The sequence below is a fragment of the Passer domesticus genome, chromosome 6 (assembly GCF_036417665.1).
Source record: "Passer domesticus isolate bPasDom1 chromosome 6, bPasDom1.hap1, whole genome shotgun sequence".
Lineage (NCBI taxonomy): Eukaryota > Metazoa > Chordata > Aves > Passeriformes > Passeridae > Passer > Passer domesticus.
This window is the reverse complement of record NC_087479.1, coordinates 46,793,330-46,811,421: the sequence shown is the minus strand read 5'-3', so window position 1 is coordinate 46,811,421 and position 18,092 is coordinate 46,793,330. Positions and strand designations below refer to the sequence as shown.

The following is an 18,092-nucleotide window of genomic DNA, read 5'->3' as shown; positions in this document are numbered from 1 at the left end:
CTTGCTAAAAAAAAAAAAAAAGCTTGTCCCAGCCCTGCAAGTGCTTGCAGGAGTAATTAGGTTTAAGCATGAGAACATTCCTCTTGACTTCACCACAATTGGCCAGAGTTGAGATGAAGTGTGCACCTACAGGGTTTTTGTTTTGGAGAGAATCGGCCCAAACCTGCCACTGACTCCCATGGTCTGAGCCAGGCAAGGAGGGAACTAGAAGGAGCCCTGGCAGGCAGGGATGTAGCTCAGCAGCCATGGGCCGGCAGCAGCTGGGGCTGAATGAAATCACTGCAAGCGTTCTTCATTCAGAAGGAAGGCAGAGATGCCAGACGATCCTCAGGGAGCCAAGGAGGGGCAGGGAGGAATGCAGCCACTGCCACCGGGAGAAGGCAGGAGCCTCCTGGAGGTAACAGCACACTGCTACCTATGGGAGGTGAAAGTTTCTGTGTAAGTGGGCAGAGGAAAAGCTGCTAATTCCCCCAGCAAGAGAGCCTTGGCTCCACACGGGTTTGACTCCCAGAGGATGCCAGCATGAGCTCCTTGTCTTGAAAGCACTTGGCAGACTTCCACCCCAGTTCCAGGACAGACTGCCTCTCAGAGATGGGGCTTTCAGTGAACAGGGCTGACAGAAACCATGCTTGGATGATGAAATGCAGGGCTGGGGAGAGGTCATGACATTAGCTCTTAGTGGTCTAAGGTGCTAAGATAATTTGGAAACACCAGAAGTGAGGCAGTGAGGAAGGGGGTCCCTTAACAGCAACAGGCATCAGGCTGAGCTCTGTGTTCTTCCCAGGGAGAGAAATTCCTGGTACTGAACTCTACCTGGAAAAATCTTTTAAGGTGGCTGGGCCACTCGACCTCTGGGGAAGGCTTCATGCCCTTCTCCTGGCTTTCATCTTTGAGAAAGATATTAAATATTACAAGAAAACTCATCCTTCCTCCAGCATCAGCAGGGTCCTGCAGGACCACAGGGAGAAGAGAGCAGGACAGGACCCACAGCTTGCAAGAAGGGCAATGGACAGGTCACTATCCCCATCTCTGTGGGGCAGGGAACATTTAACCACTATTCAAAAGCACAAAGGACATGCCTACAGAGAAATCCCAGGAGAAATCCCACACCACTGCCTTAGAGTGCAGAGGCACCTTGGGTCCCCTCTCCTCTCCTGCCCCTCACTGCCACGTGCACCAGTGTGAGTCACACCACGTGTCCAGGAGCAGTAAGGTCAGCATCAGTCCCACAGCTGCTTGGATCCTTTCACAGAAACAAACCCCCTGGTCCCACCAGGAAGTGGGTAGGAGTACAGTGGACACAGGAAGAAAGAAAAAAAGAATTAATTCATCTGTTATTTTTTGGCACAGTTTAAGCTAGGAGAAGCACCATAAATCTCTGCAGCAAAACACCACCCCAGTACAGGAACTGGAGCACCCAGGAGCACATTGTGTGGCACTGGAGTTCCCCAAAGCTCTTCCCAGCAGCAGGGAAGGCAGAGAAGGTGAAATGCTGTGAGAGAGAGCGGGTCTGCCTCCATCCCTGTGGGAAGGAGGGCTGGAGTCCCAGAGAGATAGGGCTGCACCAGTTCCCGTTAATTACACAATCATTCTGCTATGTAGTTGCAAAATCAGTTGAAGGCTCACACATGGTCAAAGGGAAAAAAAAAAGAAAAAAAAAAGAAACAAAAATACCCTAGTTCTGCTAAATACAGCTCAAGCATTTCTCTCCAATACTGCTGGGATGTCAACCACTGTCAGCATAAGCCCCAAAGCACAGCCACTGCAAGGGCCAGTCCTTTACAAGTGCCACCATCTGCCAGCATGGTTCCCAGAGGTCCATGCCTGCATGTCAGTGGTGGGATCCCACCCTGAGAAGATGTTTCCACAGGGACAGCCTCACACCTTCAGCAAGGACTAAGAGCCCTGGAGCCTCTCTCCCAGGTAGAGACCCTGTGCCTCCACCAGCAGCCCCTAGGACAATGGAATAGATGGGGGTGGTCTCTGGTTTTCTTTTTAAATGATGCATCTTTCCCTCTGCCATCCCACACCTCTCCCCCTATCCTGACATCCCACCAGCCTCTCCTCACTAGGCACATGCATCCAGCACTTTGAAGCCACCTCTCCTTCACCCTGAACTCCCATTTAACTCAGTCCACCTTACTCTGCCAGCACTCACTTTCAGGCAGCCAAATACAGAGACCAAGACAGGCAAACAAGAGATAATCCTGAGGAGAGAGAGGACTAGCAGCCAAGAGCAGCACACTGTCTGCTTCCCACCAGAACAGCTCTTCAGCAGCACCAAAGTGTGCTGCCAGGAGGGCAGGGCGCCCCACCTCTGCAATTAGCTCAGGGTGCAGGGCAAGGAGTCCAGTGCACGTGGTGCTCCCCAGCACCCCTTCTTCTGTCCTGGCATGAGTCAGGAGAGGATGTTCCCAAGGCAATCCACGACCCCATGGGTGTCCGTGCTGCAGGCAGGAGCCAACTCTTTTGGCTCAGGGCTGTTGCTCAGAGGAGCACCATGAAAAACACGTATCATTGTGGGTCTAAACAGCCAACAAACACTGTCATACAAAGTCTGAAATATTTGGCATGGGATCAGTGATGACTTTCTTCCTCTGACATCCAAAGAGGCAGAAATGAGAGGGAATCAGAAGCTGGATGTAGAAGGAGCATTCTTCTTCCTCTACCCCACTGCCACCTCTCACCCTCACACAGAATGGAAAACAGACACTCCCTGGGGAACTTAAGGGGTACATCCATAAACCTAAAATCACTAGGTTCCATCATGAAGTTTGCTTCATTTATCAGTGAGAGTGGAAGATGCAAGTTTACAAGCCTTGTAAGAGAAGATGCTTTTGCCCCAGGGGTGATACACACAAGGACAAAGGATGGATTTAAAAAACAGGGGGAGAGGAGCATTACCAGGGCAGCCCAGCAGGGTTAGAGGAGATCTGGGCTCCTCTTGCACCAAGGGCTGGGCAAACAGCAAGAGACCACCTGAGCCACTGCAGTGAGCCACCATCCAGGTTTCCCAGGGCCAAGAGCTAAGGCCAAGTGACTGAGCCAAGCCCTGGAGGAGTGCAGCTGGCCCAGCACCATTTCTGATACTGTGCACTGCTATCTATATATTATGTTAAATCAACAAAGCCATTGGGAAAGAGACAGGAAGACAAAACAATGGTTGCAGATAAGACACTCCCATCCCACACAGGAGGGTCATTACAGGACAAGAGGAGAACTATTGGCCCCGAGGAGGCAGGCTCCATCTCTTAGGGATGCTTGTCTACCGCAAGGCCAAGAAGCAGGACAAAGGATTCCAGCCAGGATGGATAAGATGTAGGCAGCTGCTGCCAAGAGGTTGTCTTCCCCCAGCAGACACTGTAAGGAAAATCTGAAAAAGTCCTTTTTATAGCATCACATTGCTTTGTCATGAGTCTCTGCTCAGCAACATTTGGAAAGCTGCTGAATGAATTTGAATTTTGAATGTCTATTTAAAATAAATGGAGTGGTCTTTGCTTCGATTAGGTGGATTAGATGGACACTGGGCAGCTGAAGACACCTTCAGACATCTTCCATGCTGGGTACAAGCAGTGCAGTACCAGTAGCAGAGGCACCACCTTCCTTCAGCAGGTGGCATCTGTGTGACACGTTTAAGCATCGCCCAGAGCCATGCAGCACCATTTGTGGATGGGCCCGTGGGTGAGTTCCACTGCACTGTGAGTGCAGCCCTGTCTCAGAGCCGTGCTGCTCAGCTGACCACACAGCTTTCAAGAAGTAAAATACAGCTTCTGCCCAATATAAACTTATTAGCTCATCTGCAGCTGGCTCCAGGCTCTGATGCAGCACCGTGTTGTGCAACACAAGCAGTTTTAGCAACTATTAATCTCCGCTTTACACTGCTGGGCTGTCACTCCAGCTGGGGTCAGAGGAGACTGGATGGATCAGAAGGAACTCCCGAGCACCACTGGGTAGTTCCTGCATCCCTCACTTCAAGCTGCTCCTTGTCCCAGGGAAAGGCACCTAATATCAGCTTGTCCATATCCATCCATGCTTCCCTCGCTAAGCTGGGCAAAAGACAGGAGCTGTTTTGAAAGGGCTCGCAAAAGCATCATCGTGTGTTCAAAAAGCTTGAAGATACATGGCTCCATCAAGGGGGAATAGTCATTAATGCTCCAAAGTGAGGCCCAAAGGAAAGCTGAGAGGAGCCTTTCTGCACAAAGGGCAGCTAATGCTGTATGCAGGAAGATGGCACCTGGAATGCAGAAGCAGCAGAAGAGACAAATGCCACCCCCAGGAAAAGGTCCCACCAGAGCAGGGGTGCACAGCCTGTGTATCACAGTAGTCTGCCCTTCAAGACAGCTCAGCTTGGGCAAAATGCTGTCAGCTCCTGGTATGAGAAGCTATGTGACAACTGCAAGGAGGCACTTACTTCAAAAGGAAATTATTATTGTCATCAATTTTATTGGGAGAGAACTCTGCCCCTGCTAAATAGCTGGCAGCCGTGATTGTTTGGGGTCTGTCAATAATTCAGAGTTTGTCAATGCTAATGGCTCCAAAGCAAGCTTGCACTGGAAAGGAAACTGCTTCAGCAGCAGAAAAACACAAGCACAGAAGAAGAGATCATATTTTCCAAGCTATCTGGCAAGGACTTGATAAAAGGCACTGCACAAACTGTCTAGTCAGCTGCAGCAAGCAACAGATACCTAGAGCTGGGAGAGAGGCTTCCTTGGTAATGCAGAATGAATCCCTAACAAAAAATATCTGGTTTCAAAATGAGTGCGTAAGCAAAAGAACCAAAGGCCTCCAGCTGATGCAAACTGGCAGAGCTTTCTCTGTGGCAGGCAGAGGGATGGTGCTGACACACACTGGCAAAAGCATTTGGGCCTACATGTCTGTGCAATAGCAAGAGAAACGCAAATAAACTGAGCTCCAGCTAATCTGAGTCTTGCTCTTCTCAGATCAATTGCTTGCAGATTGCCCCCAGCTTTCAGACCACTGGATGGAAGTCACCAATTAAGCCAATAGAAGCCCACTGACTGCCATTTCCATTCATTAATAAATCCAGCTGGGTTTGCTCCTGTATCTGCCTCTCTATCCATGTATTTCTTGGACAGTTACCAGATGCACCAGGCTGCTGGGGACCACCACTGCTCATGTGGGACTGGCTGAACCCAGGTAGTTCAGGGTTTGACACTCCCACTGAACATGGGCTGAATATGGAGCTCTGCTGCCAGCCCCAGCAGCCCATCCCAGGAGGGACTTGCTTAAAGTAGCAAATAACAGAAGATATTTTGTCCTACCTTGCTGCCAGTTCTCCTGCAGGGGATGGGGGCTGCAGGAGTGGAGCCCAGAGACCTGCCCGTGAGAAAGACAGCTCTGAGTGCCGAAACCTGGGATAAAGGACACTTCAAAGGCTGCCTCACACATCTGGTGTGTGTTAGGATGGATGCACTGGCAAGGAAAACATACATGGGCTCCAAGCGGGGCTGGTTAACCCACTCGTGACTGAGCCTCTGTGGAACATGAGGACAGGCTGAGGACTGTGAGACACCTGGCCAAGCCTCAGGAGAGCAGAGCTCAAATCTCACTAGTGGCCTGTGCTTCCTAGCTGATTCTGGGAAATCAGGGAGTGATTCAGGTGCCTGAACATAGAGTCAAATGTGGGATGTCTTGGGTTACCTCAGACAGCTGCCAAGGCCTGGCAGATGTCACACAGGTCAGGTAGGAAACCACCTCTTCTGGGTACCAAACCACAGTGGGCAAGTTCTACAGTCAGGGCATCCCTTCCCCTTCCTGAACATCTCAGCCTCAGCTGTCTGGTCTTACAGTAGAGATAACCTGTCCTCTGTCCCTGAGGCAGTAGCCACGGGCATAGCCACAGAACACCCACCATGGTGGCACCCTGACCTTGGCTGGGCACCGTGGGTGCTCCTCTAGCACTGATCATACCAAATTCATGTCATGCAGGACAGCTGCTTTCCCAGAATGTGCAGCACCTCCTAGGATGTATTTTTTGACCCATACCAGATGGCCATAATCCAGAACAAACCTGGGTAAAGAGGCCTGAGCCCCTTTCATACACCCCTGTGTCTTCCTTTCATTGATGTACATCCCCAAGGCTTCTTCTCATGAAAGGCTTTAGGACAGAACCACACCATGAAGATCCATTCCCTGTGCATTTGGCTTCAAAGGATGCCAGAGCACCCCCTCAGTAATCCCAAAGACAGCCTGAGGAGGAGTTTATTGGACTCATAAAGAAAGAGGAACTGCAGCTACAGGAGGTCCAAGCTGCTGTGCAAGCTGGGGGAGCAGAGCCCTCCCTGGGCTGCTCCAGGTGAGCAGGCACCATCCCTCCCAGGCAGGTTTGCAAAGCTGGACTGTGCCAGGAGAACAGCATGGGGAGGGTGGAGTGAGAGCACCAAATCCTTGCGATGTTCCCTCTGAGCCCCACTACAGGTTTGCAGTCAGTCAGAGCCAGATTACACTCTCAGGAGCCTGGTGGTCATACCAATGCCTCCTGGAACCTGAGCAACAAGTTTGGGTCAGGATTCCCACCCCCCTCAAAGAGAAAGCTGTTCCCAACAAAAACATGACACTGAGGAGGTCTCGGAGCACCTCCTGGCCAGGTGGTGTGTCCAGAAGTGAGCCAGTGTCCTGACAGAGGCAGCAGCCAGGCTGGGTGAGTGCCTGGCTGGGAACAAGCCCAGCTCTGAAGAGAGCACCAGGGCAGCAAGGAGTCAGCTCAGCCCCCAGGCAGACCCCACAGTTGGGCTTGTGGGTCACAGGGGTGACAGATGCAAAGGGGGATGCAGGCAGAGCATCAGTCAGGGCTGGATTAGCAAGGTCAGTGAAGGTCAGAGCAGAGGGGCCCAGGATCCCCAGGGCATCCCAAGGTTAAGCATTTCCCTGCTGCACAGCCAGCCTTTCCAGTTATCACAGGGTTTTCAGATTTGGGGAAAAGCCCTAAACCCTCTGAAGTAAGTTCACCTTACAAAATCCAGGGCAAGGGATTCCCACAAACTTCAGAGCCAGAGTTCACACCAGTAGTTTTTAAAAAGTCAGCCTTTCAGCCAGCAGAGAGTCTTCTGTGTTTCAAAAAGCAAAGTGCAATTCAAATGAAGGCTGCTGGGCAATCCCTTGCTTTAATACACACTCCTCCAAACCCATAGCTTTACATAGCAAAATAAGCCTGGAGGGAAGGCGAGGCAAGCCAGGCTTTATTTATTTTTTTTCCTCAAGGAGAAAAGGACAGTGAAGGCACCTGATACCTCCTATAATTAGAGACAGTTCTTTATCCCTAATGCCACTGCCAGAGCACCTATATCCAATTTGGAAACCAGAAGTATAACCCAGCTTCATTAAATAATCCATCTGGTCCTCCCCTGTTAATTTCCCTACTATTTTTCCACTTTAATGAGCCCAGCTGGGTCAAACTGTGACCAGTTACTCCTGGGCAGGGATCAGCCATCCCTCCATTCTACCCACAAGGAATCTGGTGCACTGAGGGGGTCCAAAAACTCTCCAAGTATCAGTTTTCCCAAACAGCCTCCTTCCAACCATGGGTATACTTAGCAACAGCAGTCATTTCAGCAAAGACCCTTGAGACTCCTCTAAGGATCTGGAGAATTCAAGACAGCTGGGGATGGACGTGGCAAGGAAAAGCCTGGGCTTGCTGGCACAGCAGAGCCTCTCCCCAGGCAGTGACCATACATGGGCTGCCTGCCCTGCAGCTCATGGGGAGGGAAGCCCCAGGAGCACAGAGGCAGGGGAATTTGGGAAAAGCCAGTCTGCCTCCCAGGTGCAGATATCTGTGCAGATATCCTGCAGAGCACAGCCCAAGGGACGTGCCCAGCCACGGGTGTAGGAACTAAGGGCAGGAGTTACCTGAAGTCTCCAAAGCTTTACAGAGAGCTCTGAGTAACAGAGCCTGTGCATACTGAGCTCCCAACCTCTCCCCATCAAGGCAGGACAGCCCAAGCAGCCACCTCTCCAGAGCTCCCCCCAGCTTCTCGCTTATTTGGGAATGCTCACACCTCAGCAGTTGCCCATATAGCAATTCCAGTTCATGGAAGAGAGCATAACACCAGTCTGGTTTAAGCAGAGTTACAGCAGCCTCAGCAGGGCTTTGCCAGCATGTCCCAATTTGTATGAGGAAACAGAGTAGGCTGTGTTCAAATTAATATTTCTAGGACATTTTCTAATGCATGCTGCTATATACACTGGGCACAGTCAAATAGACAAGGTTCATTGTCTATGGAAACACAGCACCAATATTTCTCTCCTGACATCTCCCACTGTGCATTACACCCAGGAGCCTTGGGATTTACTTTCCTGGCAGCTCCATCACAAGATGGTTGCTCTGACATCCATCATGATTTAGGTTGTCCTTAGAGCCTTGTCCTGCCTCCATCCGTACATGAGTCAGCTTGAAAAGAGCTTTTTCATCAAAGAGAGGAGATCAGGGAGATAAGCTAGCCACAGGGTGAGAAAAGGTAGACCCAAACAGCAAATAAACATTTCCTTCCTCCATTTTGGGAGTGGAAATCACCAGAGTCTAGCAAGCGTTTAAACAGTACAAGAAAAAGCAAGAGAAGTTTAGATCTGCACATGAAACTATTATACAAATTGTAAGGGAAAGTAATTCTTCATATATTTGAAACAAAGAGGAACTCATTTCTGCTCACTATTTTTGCCATCAATTTTCATATTTCATTAAGATTCTAAAAACACAGCTAGAGAGGAAAGGATGTGCCACCCTGCTGTCAGCGTTCACACTCTTTTTAAACAAGGCTGTAAGGGTCTGCGTGCTACAGAACAGACTCCTCCAAACAGCCTTTTATTTAGCTGAAACTCCAGCAGGAAACAGAAAGGGGAACAAGCTGACCCAGCCCCACCAGCAGACCCCAGTGGTGGCCCTGCATGCACCAAAGTACCTGCACTCCCTGCAGCAGAGGGGAGCAGGAAGGTTTGGTGCCTCGGGCCCTGCACAGCACCTGCTCCTTGCTGCTGCAAGGTGAGCTGAGCCTGAGCACCGGCACAGCCAGGCAGGAACAATGCCGGGAATCACATCCATCCCGCTGATGAGGAAACCCCTGTGCTCCCCCAGCAGCCAAGGCTTCCCCTTTGTTCATGTACAGAGCCTTGCAGCACCTTTTGAAGCTTCCAGTCCAATCTTCAGCCGCGGCTAATTGCTGTCAGGTGTCAGCCGAAGCACTTACTGCAACCACTGGTGACAGGAGATGACACACCTTTCTCCTCTCTTTGTCACTCAAGGGTTTTTTTTCCTATCAACATTAGCTGTGCCAGCTCTCAGAAGCCTTGGGGAGAAATGCTAATGTGAGCTTTGAAGCTGGAGGTGAAAAATCAGGCAACCTCCCAAGCTCCCTGGATGCTCAGCCTGAATCCAGTCCAAACCTGAGCACTTTGGGTGATGCACTTTGGCCGAGCTTATCTGTCTGCCTCCACCACAGACAGATGTGGTCTCTGCTACTGATCTTCTTTTAGCCCTCATGGAAAGCTGTCTGTATTCAAGTGAAGAGACCCCAAATTTTACAGTCTCTCCTGATAAAGCAATAAAGCAGAGCAGAGGCACAGGGAGATATATAATTTTACAGCAGCCAGCCTGAAACATTGGCAGGTTAATTCGGCTGGAGACATAGGGGATGCAGCAAGAAATCAGATGTGCCCAGCAAGGAGAGAATGCAGCTGATCTCCACATTAGAGAGGTCTTAGAGATGGGGCTGCTTTCAGCTGCAGAGCAGTTCCAGGTCACCAGATCTCTCACTTGAGCTTTCCTGCTTCTGGAGCTGGGGTTCCCACTCAATCAACCCCTTCCCAAGGGTTTGAAGTTCAAAGGGGATGAGACATTTAGGGAATCTAAGTCTCATCCTGGCTGGAGAAACTTGTCAAAAGCCTGATGGAACATCTGACTTATTCCAGCCTCATGGGTCATCATTGTTCTGGCTGCACATCCTCCTTTCCCTCCGTGCCCCCCCCAGCTTCCCACCTTCCCAGCATCCTGGGACTGGAAGGGAGCTGTGGTGTCCCCAAGCCTCACCTCTCGTTCTCCTCAGGGGATTCATCTCCCACTTGGCTCACTCCTTCTGCACCCTCCTGGCACCCCTCCGAGTCTGACATCTTCTGCCCTGGTTGGCACAGCAGCCCCACAGACAGCTCCAGCACCAGGGTGCTGCCACAGTTTCACTTTTCCTGCGCTCAGCAGAAGTGAGCTGTGCCGGAAACTTCATGGGCTGAGGGTTTGGGGGGATGGGAGAGGCCAGAAGGAAGGTGAACTTGGGTGTTTGTTTTGTTCTCTTTTAAAAACCATTGAGGCTGATTTAAGATTTTACTTGTCGGCAGCTAAAATTTGGAAGTCCTGGGCTAACCCAAAAGAAAAGTGGGCAGCATGGACATCCCCGCCATGGCAGGGAAAGGAGTGACCCACTGCCCCCCCCACCCCCAGCTCCCCATGCCACTCTGGTGACAGCCATCATCTCTAAACCACAGCACCCTACACTGTACCAGTCCCAGGGTGCTGCTGCAGGTGCTGCCAAGGTTCTCCTGACTTCACACCCCTCAAATCCTACCAGAGCCAAAGGGTCTGCTTCTGCCCTGCAGATCCCACCCCTCTCCCCCTTTGTCGGCTCTTCCCCACAGCTTCCTGCTGATGCCATAATGGGCTGAGGTTCTGCAACACCTCCTGGGGCTTGGATTGTTGTCTCTTTGTCTCTTCACCACTGGGGAAGGGCAGGAGCACCTGCAGCTTTGGACAGGGACCAAGAGCAGAGAGGTCTCCCATCTCCTCAGCACAGCCCTGCCACAATGAGGCAGTTCCTGCTGGCACCATGGCATGAGTCAGGGTCTGGCCACCCAGGCAGGCAACACCCACCTCTCCCACCAAAGCTTTATTTACATCACTGCTGCCATGATGCAGCTCTTCACAAAACTAGAGAGAAATGGCTCCCAGTCAGCGCCCCTGATCCCGGCGGGGCAGCGGGGACAGCGGGGAGAGGAGGACAGCTGTGGAGACACAGGTGCTTAGGACTCGCCAGCCTCAAACATCTTCTTTCTGCCCTCCATGCCGGACTTCTCCTCGATGTTCTTCCTCCAGTCACCGACATCACGCAGATCCTTCTCCTGGGGGAGGGATGGTTGCATTGGTGTGAATGGTGCCGTGGTAAGAACCCACCTGGCCCCAGCCCCACACCAGTCCACCCATGGAGACCCCCATGTCAGCTAGAGGAACCCAGTTCCACCCATGCTATCCATCTTTTTGAACTGCACCCTCCTTTTTCAACATAATGGGTGCCAGAGAAGGAAACACCGAGCAGAAAGAAGAACATTATGGAGAAAGAGTCATTCTGAACCCTGTCTATCTTACAGGGAGGTGTGAGCCCTGAAGGGTGGGGGCAACTCCGGTTAGGGAAAAAAGGAAGAGGGAAGGATACCTTCTCAGTGTCCTCCTTCTTCACTTGCTTCAGGTTGGCTCGGAGGTCCATGCAGACCTTGTGCTTGGAGCCCAGCAGGGCGCGCAGCATCGCGTCAGCCGACATGCGCACCCTGCGCAGCGGCGGCCGCTTGAACTTGCCACGCAGGTCAAAGAGTTTCTGGCTCAAGTCTTCCAGCTGGAGGGGATGAAATGAGGGGGAGTGGAGAGAGAGGGGCATGGGTTTAATGAGATGGACCCAAGCAGTGCAGGGAGGCATGAGGAATGGGCTGCAGACTCCCCTGAAGGATGGCTCCAGAGGAAACTCACCTCCTTTGTAGTCTTCTGTAGCTTCACCTCTGTGTCATACCTCTCCTCATCCACTGACTCTATCTTGGCATGAAGCTTTTTGCACAGCTCCTGGGAAGCAAGTAAAGAGGGATGTTGACTGCTAGGACGCACACATGATTCCTCTCTCCTGACCCCTCTGGCTCTGAAAGCCCTCAGTCCAGAAGGCTAGATGGGACTGAGGTGAAGAGGGGCTTGTCAGCCAGCTCCTAACCTCCATGCTACTGGCTGCACACAAATGCTGCCTCAACACACAATTTAAAACACATCTTTCCTGCCAGCCAGACCATTTTTGTTTACAGAGAGACCCCACCTGCCTCTCAAGCCAGCTGCATGTTCATCTGGCTCCAGGGTAACACAGGGTGAGGAGAGGGTCAAGATGGGAATGCCAGTCTAGATTCACCAGGCTGACTGATGGAGTCAAATCTTTTCTGCTCCAGCACTGAAAGCGTTAAAGTAGCCTGTACCTGAAGTTCCTGCATGGATCCTGGGAGTGACAGAGGAGGGCAATGTTCTGCCAGGTAGTTTTGCTTCTCCACTTCTTTGGCAGCTGCTTCCTTTTCTATTTCAGTGACAGCAAGCTGGAGCATAGCACTCTGGAAGGCAGCAGGAGAAGCGTCAGCGCAGGGTGGAAGCAAGGAAGGAGGGTAGGGGGCTCACCGGGGGGTGGGAGTCCTGATGGAGAGGGGAGTTCCCATAAATACCAGCATTTCCAAGAAAGGGATAAGATAGAGACCCAGTAAGGAGCGGGGTGGGACTGCATTGTGGTTTCTTCCAGTAGGGAGAGTGCTGAGAGCTGGCTGGCTTGGGATGGGAGGTGGGAAGTCACACATCCCACAGCCACAGCAGTGCCACGTACCTTCAGGTGCTGCCGACGGGCAGTGGCTGCCCTCCTCTTTTTCTGCAAGTGGAAGGAAAGACAAGAGAAAAGAAGGTTATCAGGTGCCCATTCCCCTTTCCATTGCCCTTCTCCATGCAATGCCCACCAAGGAGCTGCAGCCCTGCCAGGGAGATGGCTCCATCCTGACACACAGTCTGTCTCCAAACCAGCAGCACTCAAGGAAGAGGCTCCCTGCTGAACCCGCTTTGCCAACCTCAGGTACCCAAACCTCCAAAGTCCCAGAAGAGAAGATAACAAGGGTGATGAACTTGAAAATATATGTATAAAATTTGGCTTCAAACTTGGCATCTTGGGACTTCTAGCCTTTTCTCTAATTTCCTCTTCACTCAGATGTGTTTTACATTGTGCTCAAGCTAATGGCCCCCATGTTCCTGGGCACTCAGGAGCTGTGGGATGTCTTTCTGAGCAGTCCAGGGCATGTGTCCTTCTGACACTCTGGTGACAAGGATAGCCAGGCAGGTTGAACATGAAGGCTGTGTAATTTCTTGGAGCTGGGAAGACCCAGCACAAGTGATGCTGAAGCAGGGGTTCATCACAGCTGGAGGACAGACCTGACCACGGGCTGCCCTTCTGTCCCTGCCAAGCTGGACCAGCAGCCACAGGACTCCAATTTATAATAAACCCACAACTTCTGCATTTCAGCTCTTTCCTGAGGATTTCACTGAGAAGACATGGCACGGCTGAGTTGGGCTGGCCCAGGGGAAGCACATCTGATATGCTGAGGGGTAGGGAGTAGAAAGCAGCACTTGGGTGTGGGTCTGTGCTGCAGAGAGGAGGAAGTGGATAAGGATGCGCAGAGTGAAGTATAACAAAACCTGACATGTCTCACATATGTAAATGATGCCACATATGTAAATGGTGCCAAGGCCCTCCTGACAGGGCTGGAGGGCACTGCAAGTAAAAGGCACCCAGCTCAGAGATGCAGCACACTATTAACCATCAGTCAATCAGATCCCTTGAGGTCTATTAGCCCAGGGCTTATTCTCCATCTGAAAACTGGTACCTTAGCAAAGAGTGTTCTCCCAGCCTTTTCTGGGAGGTCTGGGCTTGACAGGGAGAAAAATAACATGTTGGTTATCAGCACCATTTTGTGGCATTTCTATGTCCCTGACATCCTCTTTTCTCTCAGTGAAAACAAGCTGGAGCTCGTGGTGTTGCAGACATATGGGGAGATGCCAAGCAGAAATGAAGGATGGAGCAATTCGCTAAGAGGAAATGTGGAGTGACAAAGCCACAAACAATCCTCCCACACCTTCCCCTGCATTTCTCCAGACACCCCCAGCCCCACCTGGCTTTGCCAGAAGCCAGAGAAAACTTGCTAAGAATGAAACTTCCACCCTGCTCACATTCCCCTGGATCCAGGTCTCCTTGAATTGCCTTTGGGAAGGGATTTGTCAGTGCTCAGTGGGTAGAAAATGAAGGGCTAGATGTGGGGAAGGAGGAGAGGATGCGAGGCCAAAGGCGGATGGATGATGGGGGAGAGGCAGCTCTGGACCACTGCCTTCCCAGCACCATCTCGTGGCCGGCTGGGGAAGCAGGAATGGAGGGAAAAAAGCATCTACCTCCAAGCCAGGGCACAAAAAAAAGTCTTTCAAAAGGGATTTTCCTTCATGTGTTTACCAGGAGGAGTCAGCAAGAAAATAACCATGAACCATTCTTCCCCCACACACACTCAGCAGCTGATTTTCCTAGGGAGGAATGGTGGAGCCAGGACTGCTGCCATAAGCATTGCTAAAGGAAAAACCCCAGCAAAACACACTTACCTCTTCACTGTTCAGGAAAAGCAGATGGACAAGGAAAGGAAGGAAGAGAAAGGGGAAAGAGGAAAAAAAAAGACAGTTAGCATCCTGACTGGAAACAAGCAGAAGAATCTTGACAAGCATAAAAGTTGATGGTTGAACAAAAGTTTTTAAATGCCAACAGTGTATTAGAGACAGAAAAATGGGAACTTACTCAGACATCTTGGTTTAGATGGTTGTGAGCCTGAAATGAAAACCAAGAGAAAAAGTTAACAATTATTCATGCTTGTGGTCACTTTTTCTGTGGGTTTTAAACACACTTTTTTTTGTGGGTTTAAAAACAAAGCAAGACTACTCTAGAAAATAAAAAGAGGAACAGGTCTTTTCTTATTTCTCAACTTCACCAATTTTTCATCATATAGGGAACTGCAGTTTGTAGACAAGAGACAAACATCTCCTCATAGCAACACAAACCACAGCATCAAGGGACTTCTGGAAAAGACCAGATGGGGCTGAGCCAGAAAAAGAGAGATTTGTGACAGTGATTCCTGCAGGTATGTTTCTTGTCTGACACCCACAAAAATCCATTTTGTTCAATGAGGGAAGAAAAGGCAAAAACTATTTTCAGTTTGCTGCTTTACTTTGCCATTCAACCTTGCTTCACTTCATAAACAAGAAATATTCTAAAGCCAGCAAAGGGTCGGCAATGACCCCAGGTGACAAGGAAGGACTTCAGAGGATGCTGCTGCCACTGTAGGCTCTCATTCTGTGGGACAGGGGAGCCTGTTACAGCAGCTTCAGTGCAGCTGGAAGTTGTGGTTGAGTTGATACAAGCACAAAAAAATTCCCTAGGCAATCCCTTGCATTTGCTTTAAGTGGAGATTTTACACATACAACACAGAGTATTAGGGAAGAGATGGAAGAGCACCTTTGGTTTGCTGTAAATGATTTCCTCACAAATAGAATTTTACTTTTCTATCAGAGCAATATCTACTTGCATCTCCTAAGCCTGTCCTTTGCAGAGCAGACGAGGCCCCCAAACGCAGCCTGCAGTCCTGGGAGGCTCTGTCAGGAGGGGAAGTGTTAATGGGGGCTCATGCCCGAGGCAGGAGGCACAGCTTGCAAAGCCAAGGAAACTTTATCCTGGAAAATGTGCGGGCCCATCACATTACTTCAGAGAGGAGGGGTGGGGGGGGGGGGGGAGGGAAAGTGCTTCTAAAAATGGCCAGGGAGCTGCAGAAGGAGCTGCAGCTGTCTCCTGGGACGGCAGCCTTTCCGCGGTGCCAGCCCCGTGACTCGGGGCGGTGGCGGCGATGCGGGGCGCAGGTGGCGGGGCGAGGAGCCCGGGCTGTGTCCATGGACATCCCTGCCCCGCACACGCTCCCGCTCCGGCTGAGCAATGCGGGCTGTGTCCATGGACATCCCTGCCCCGCACACGCTCCCGCTCAGGCTGAGGAATGCGGGCTGTGTCCATGGACATCCCTGCCCCGCACACGCTCCGGCTGAGGAATGCGGGCTGTGTCCATGGACATCCCTGCCCCGCACACGCTCCGGCTGAGGAATGCGGGCTGTGTCCATGCACATCCCTGCCCCGCACACGCTCCCGCTCCGGCTGAGGAATGCGGGCTGTGTCCATGGACATCCCTGCCCCGCACACGCTCCCGCTCCGGCTGAGGAATGCGGGCTGTGTCCATGGACATCCCTGCCCCGCACACGCTCCCGCTCCGGCCGCGGCCACGCCGCGGGGACAGCGCCGGGCTGCAGCTCGCTGCCCACCTGTTCTGCGGGCAGCACACCATAAATTTGGATGTCGGTGGCTGCCCGAGGGTGTTTTTGGGAAGGAAGGCGCTGCAAGGGCACGGTAGGGAGCTGAGGAAGGGGTGTAAGCAGCGAGCACAGCCGAGTCCCGCAGGCAAGGATCCTGAATCCTATGGCCCTGCGGAGGTCAGCGTTAGGCTCCACTTGCTCTCGCCACTCAAGCTGAGAGCACAACCAGCCAAGGCAGGGGAAAGCATGAAATCGGAAAGAGAAAAGCTCACTGGAAGAGACAGAGCAAACCTTTCCGAGGCACAGACCCTCTCCAATCAGCAGAGGATGGAGGAAGTGTTATTCGCACCCCTGTTTCTCCCAGCAGTCCACCCCCACCTGGTATTTATCTCCTTAGGACTCAGGTAAGTAAATCTGCTCCCCCGTCACTCCCTCAGAGCAAGCTGGGTCATTAGCAGACATGCAGAAAGGCTCACCCAAGTCTGGAGAAAATCAGAGTCGTGCTGGCTGGACGGGATGGACAGACGAGCCGCAGGCAGCTGGCTGAGTAAGGAGGTATAAAAGGGCTTCTCGGGTGGCTCAGCAGAAAATCCACCTTCTCTTTAAGGGCATGGAGACCTTCTCAGACCAATGATGTGCAAGAGTCCGCTGTGCACCTCCCTTGGCTGGGGCAGGCCAGGCCGGCAGGAGAGCAGGAGAGGGCAGCCCCCAGGGAAGGAGGGGTGGGGAGGAGGAGAACGTCTTCTACCCGTGGGATCTGGAGGAGCTGGGAGGTGTTTTTCCTCAGAAGTGCCAAGTAGGGAGCCTTCCTCTCCCTTCTCCTGCCACCAACCAGTCAAAATAGATATGGCTTCACATCTGTGGGGAGCCCAGGCTCCCTGCACACGGCCATCCATCTGCAAGGCCTCTAATTAAACTTTCCCCTTGGATACAAAGAGTGGCTTATCCATGGACAAGGGCATGACTCAATTTGCCTTCAAGGGCTTGGGAGCAATTCTGCCCTTCAGGAAGGAAGAGAGGAAAGAGCTTACACCCCAAATATCCACTGCCAACAGCATATGCAAGAGCAATCCCTTAATAAGCCATCCAGCACTAGCATGCTTTTCTAACCTCAGTTATTTCCCTCCCACAGTAAATACTTGTAGCTCTTCCCTGTGTGAAATATTTCAACACAACTCAGGGGGGTTTTTTGAAAAACAAGCTATGGATCTGCTGCAGGCAGTCTCAAGCCTCAAATCCAGCCAGGGGCTGGGCAGAGGCAGCAGAGCATGGGGGAGCAGCTCCATGTGACAGCAAGAAGGGTAATCCCCTCTGTGGGATGACCCAGACCCATATCTCCATGGATCTGAAGGAGAAGCAGGTGGAAACGTGGCTGGAAATATTCCCCAGCCCTTGTCACAGCAATGTAGAGAGTGTGTGTAGGGGATCCCATGGAGACAGGGACCCAAACAGCTCCTGCTCTCCTCCCCCAGGCCAGGCACTCCCTCCTCTTCCAGCCGGGGCTCTTTAGGCTGATTCAGACATGGCCCTGACAATATTTTGCAGGCGCCTCCCAGACATTATATAGATAGTGGCAAATCCCTTGCTGCAGGCCTCCTGTTTCACCATGCTCAGCACCATGCAAGTGCTGCTGCAGGTGCTGCTGAAGGACAAACAAGTCCTGGGTATGGGGCTGGTGTCTGGCAGGGGTGTGCCTGGTATAGGTGGAGGAGGGAGAAACCCCTAGCATGGGCAAGGCTGGATCCGCTTGGACCCACAAATCCCACTTGGGATATGTCCCTTTGAAATGCTGCAGCTACACATTCTGGCCTCGGCTGGCCCATCAGTCCTCCAGAGAGCCGCTCAGCTCTTGGTGGAGGAATCAAAACTGGGGGAGTTCTCCATTCGAAATTCCCCACAGGCAGGGAGTTTCCTTCAGCTCTGTGAGAGG

At 51.8% G+C, this 18,092-nt stretch overlaps 2 protein-coding genes across 2 annotated transcripts in view; both read right to left on the bottom strand.

Moving 5' to 3' along the window:
• LSP1 (lymphocyte specific protein 1) overlaps positions 1 to 10,183 on the bottom strand; it is a 47,920-nt gene extending 37,737 nt beyond the window's left edge. The window contains exon 1 of the mRNA XM_064425225.1: positions 10,040 to 10,183. Coding sequence (XP_064281295.1) covers positions 10,040 to 10,119 — 80 coding nt within the window. The 5' untranslated portion in view covers positions 10,120 to 10,183. The remainder of the gene's footprint in view (positions 1 to 10,039) is intronic.
• Positions 10,184 to 10,838: 655 nt separating this feature from the next.
• TNNI2 (troponin I2, fast skeletal type) lies at positions 10,839 to 13,725 on the bottom strand. Its single transcript, XM_064422548.1, has 6 exons — positions 13,660 to 13,725; positions 12,615 to 12,656; positions 12,223 to 12,351; positions 11,738 to 11,827; positions 11,430 to 11,606; positions 10,839 to 11,118 (listed from the first exon to the last, which is right to left on the bottom strand). Exons 1-6 carry the CDS (start codon positions 13,723 to 13,725, stop codon positions 11,020 to 11,022), a joined length of 603 nt encoding a protein of 200 aa, XP_064278618.1. The 3' UTR covers positions 10,839 to 11,019.
• Positions 13,726 to 18,092: the final 4,367 nt, after the last annotated feature.

Coding starts and splice junctions, on each gene's coding strand:
- TNNI2 (XM_064422548.1), bottom strand. CDS start 13,725: ATGTTATTTTTCTCCCTGTCAAGCCCAGACCTCCCAGAAAAGGCTGGG. Junction 12,657..13,659: donor GGAGAACACTCTTTGCTAAG/GTACCAGTTTTC, acceptor TTCCACTTGCAG/AAAAAGAGGAGGGCAGCCAC. Junction 11,607..11,737: donor TACAGAAGACTACAAAGGAG/GTGAGTTTCCTC, acceptor CATCCCCTCCAG/CTGGAAGACTTGAGCCAGAA.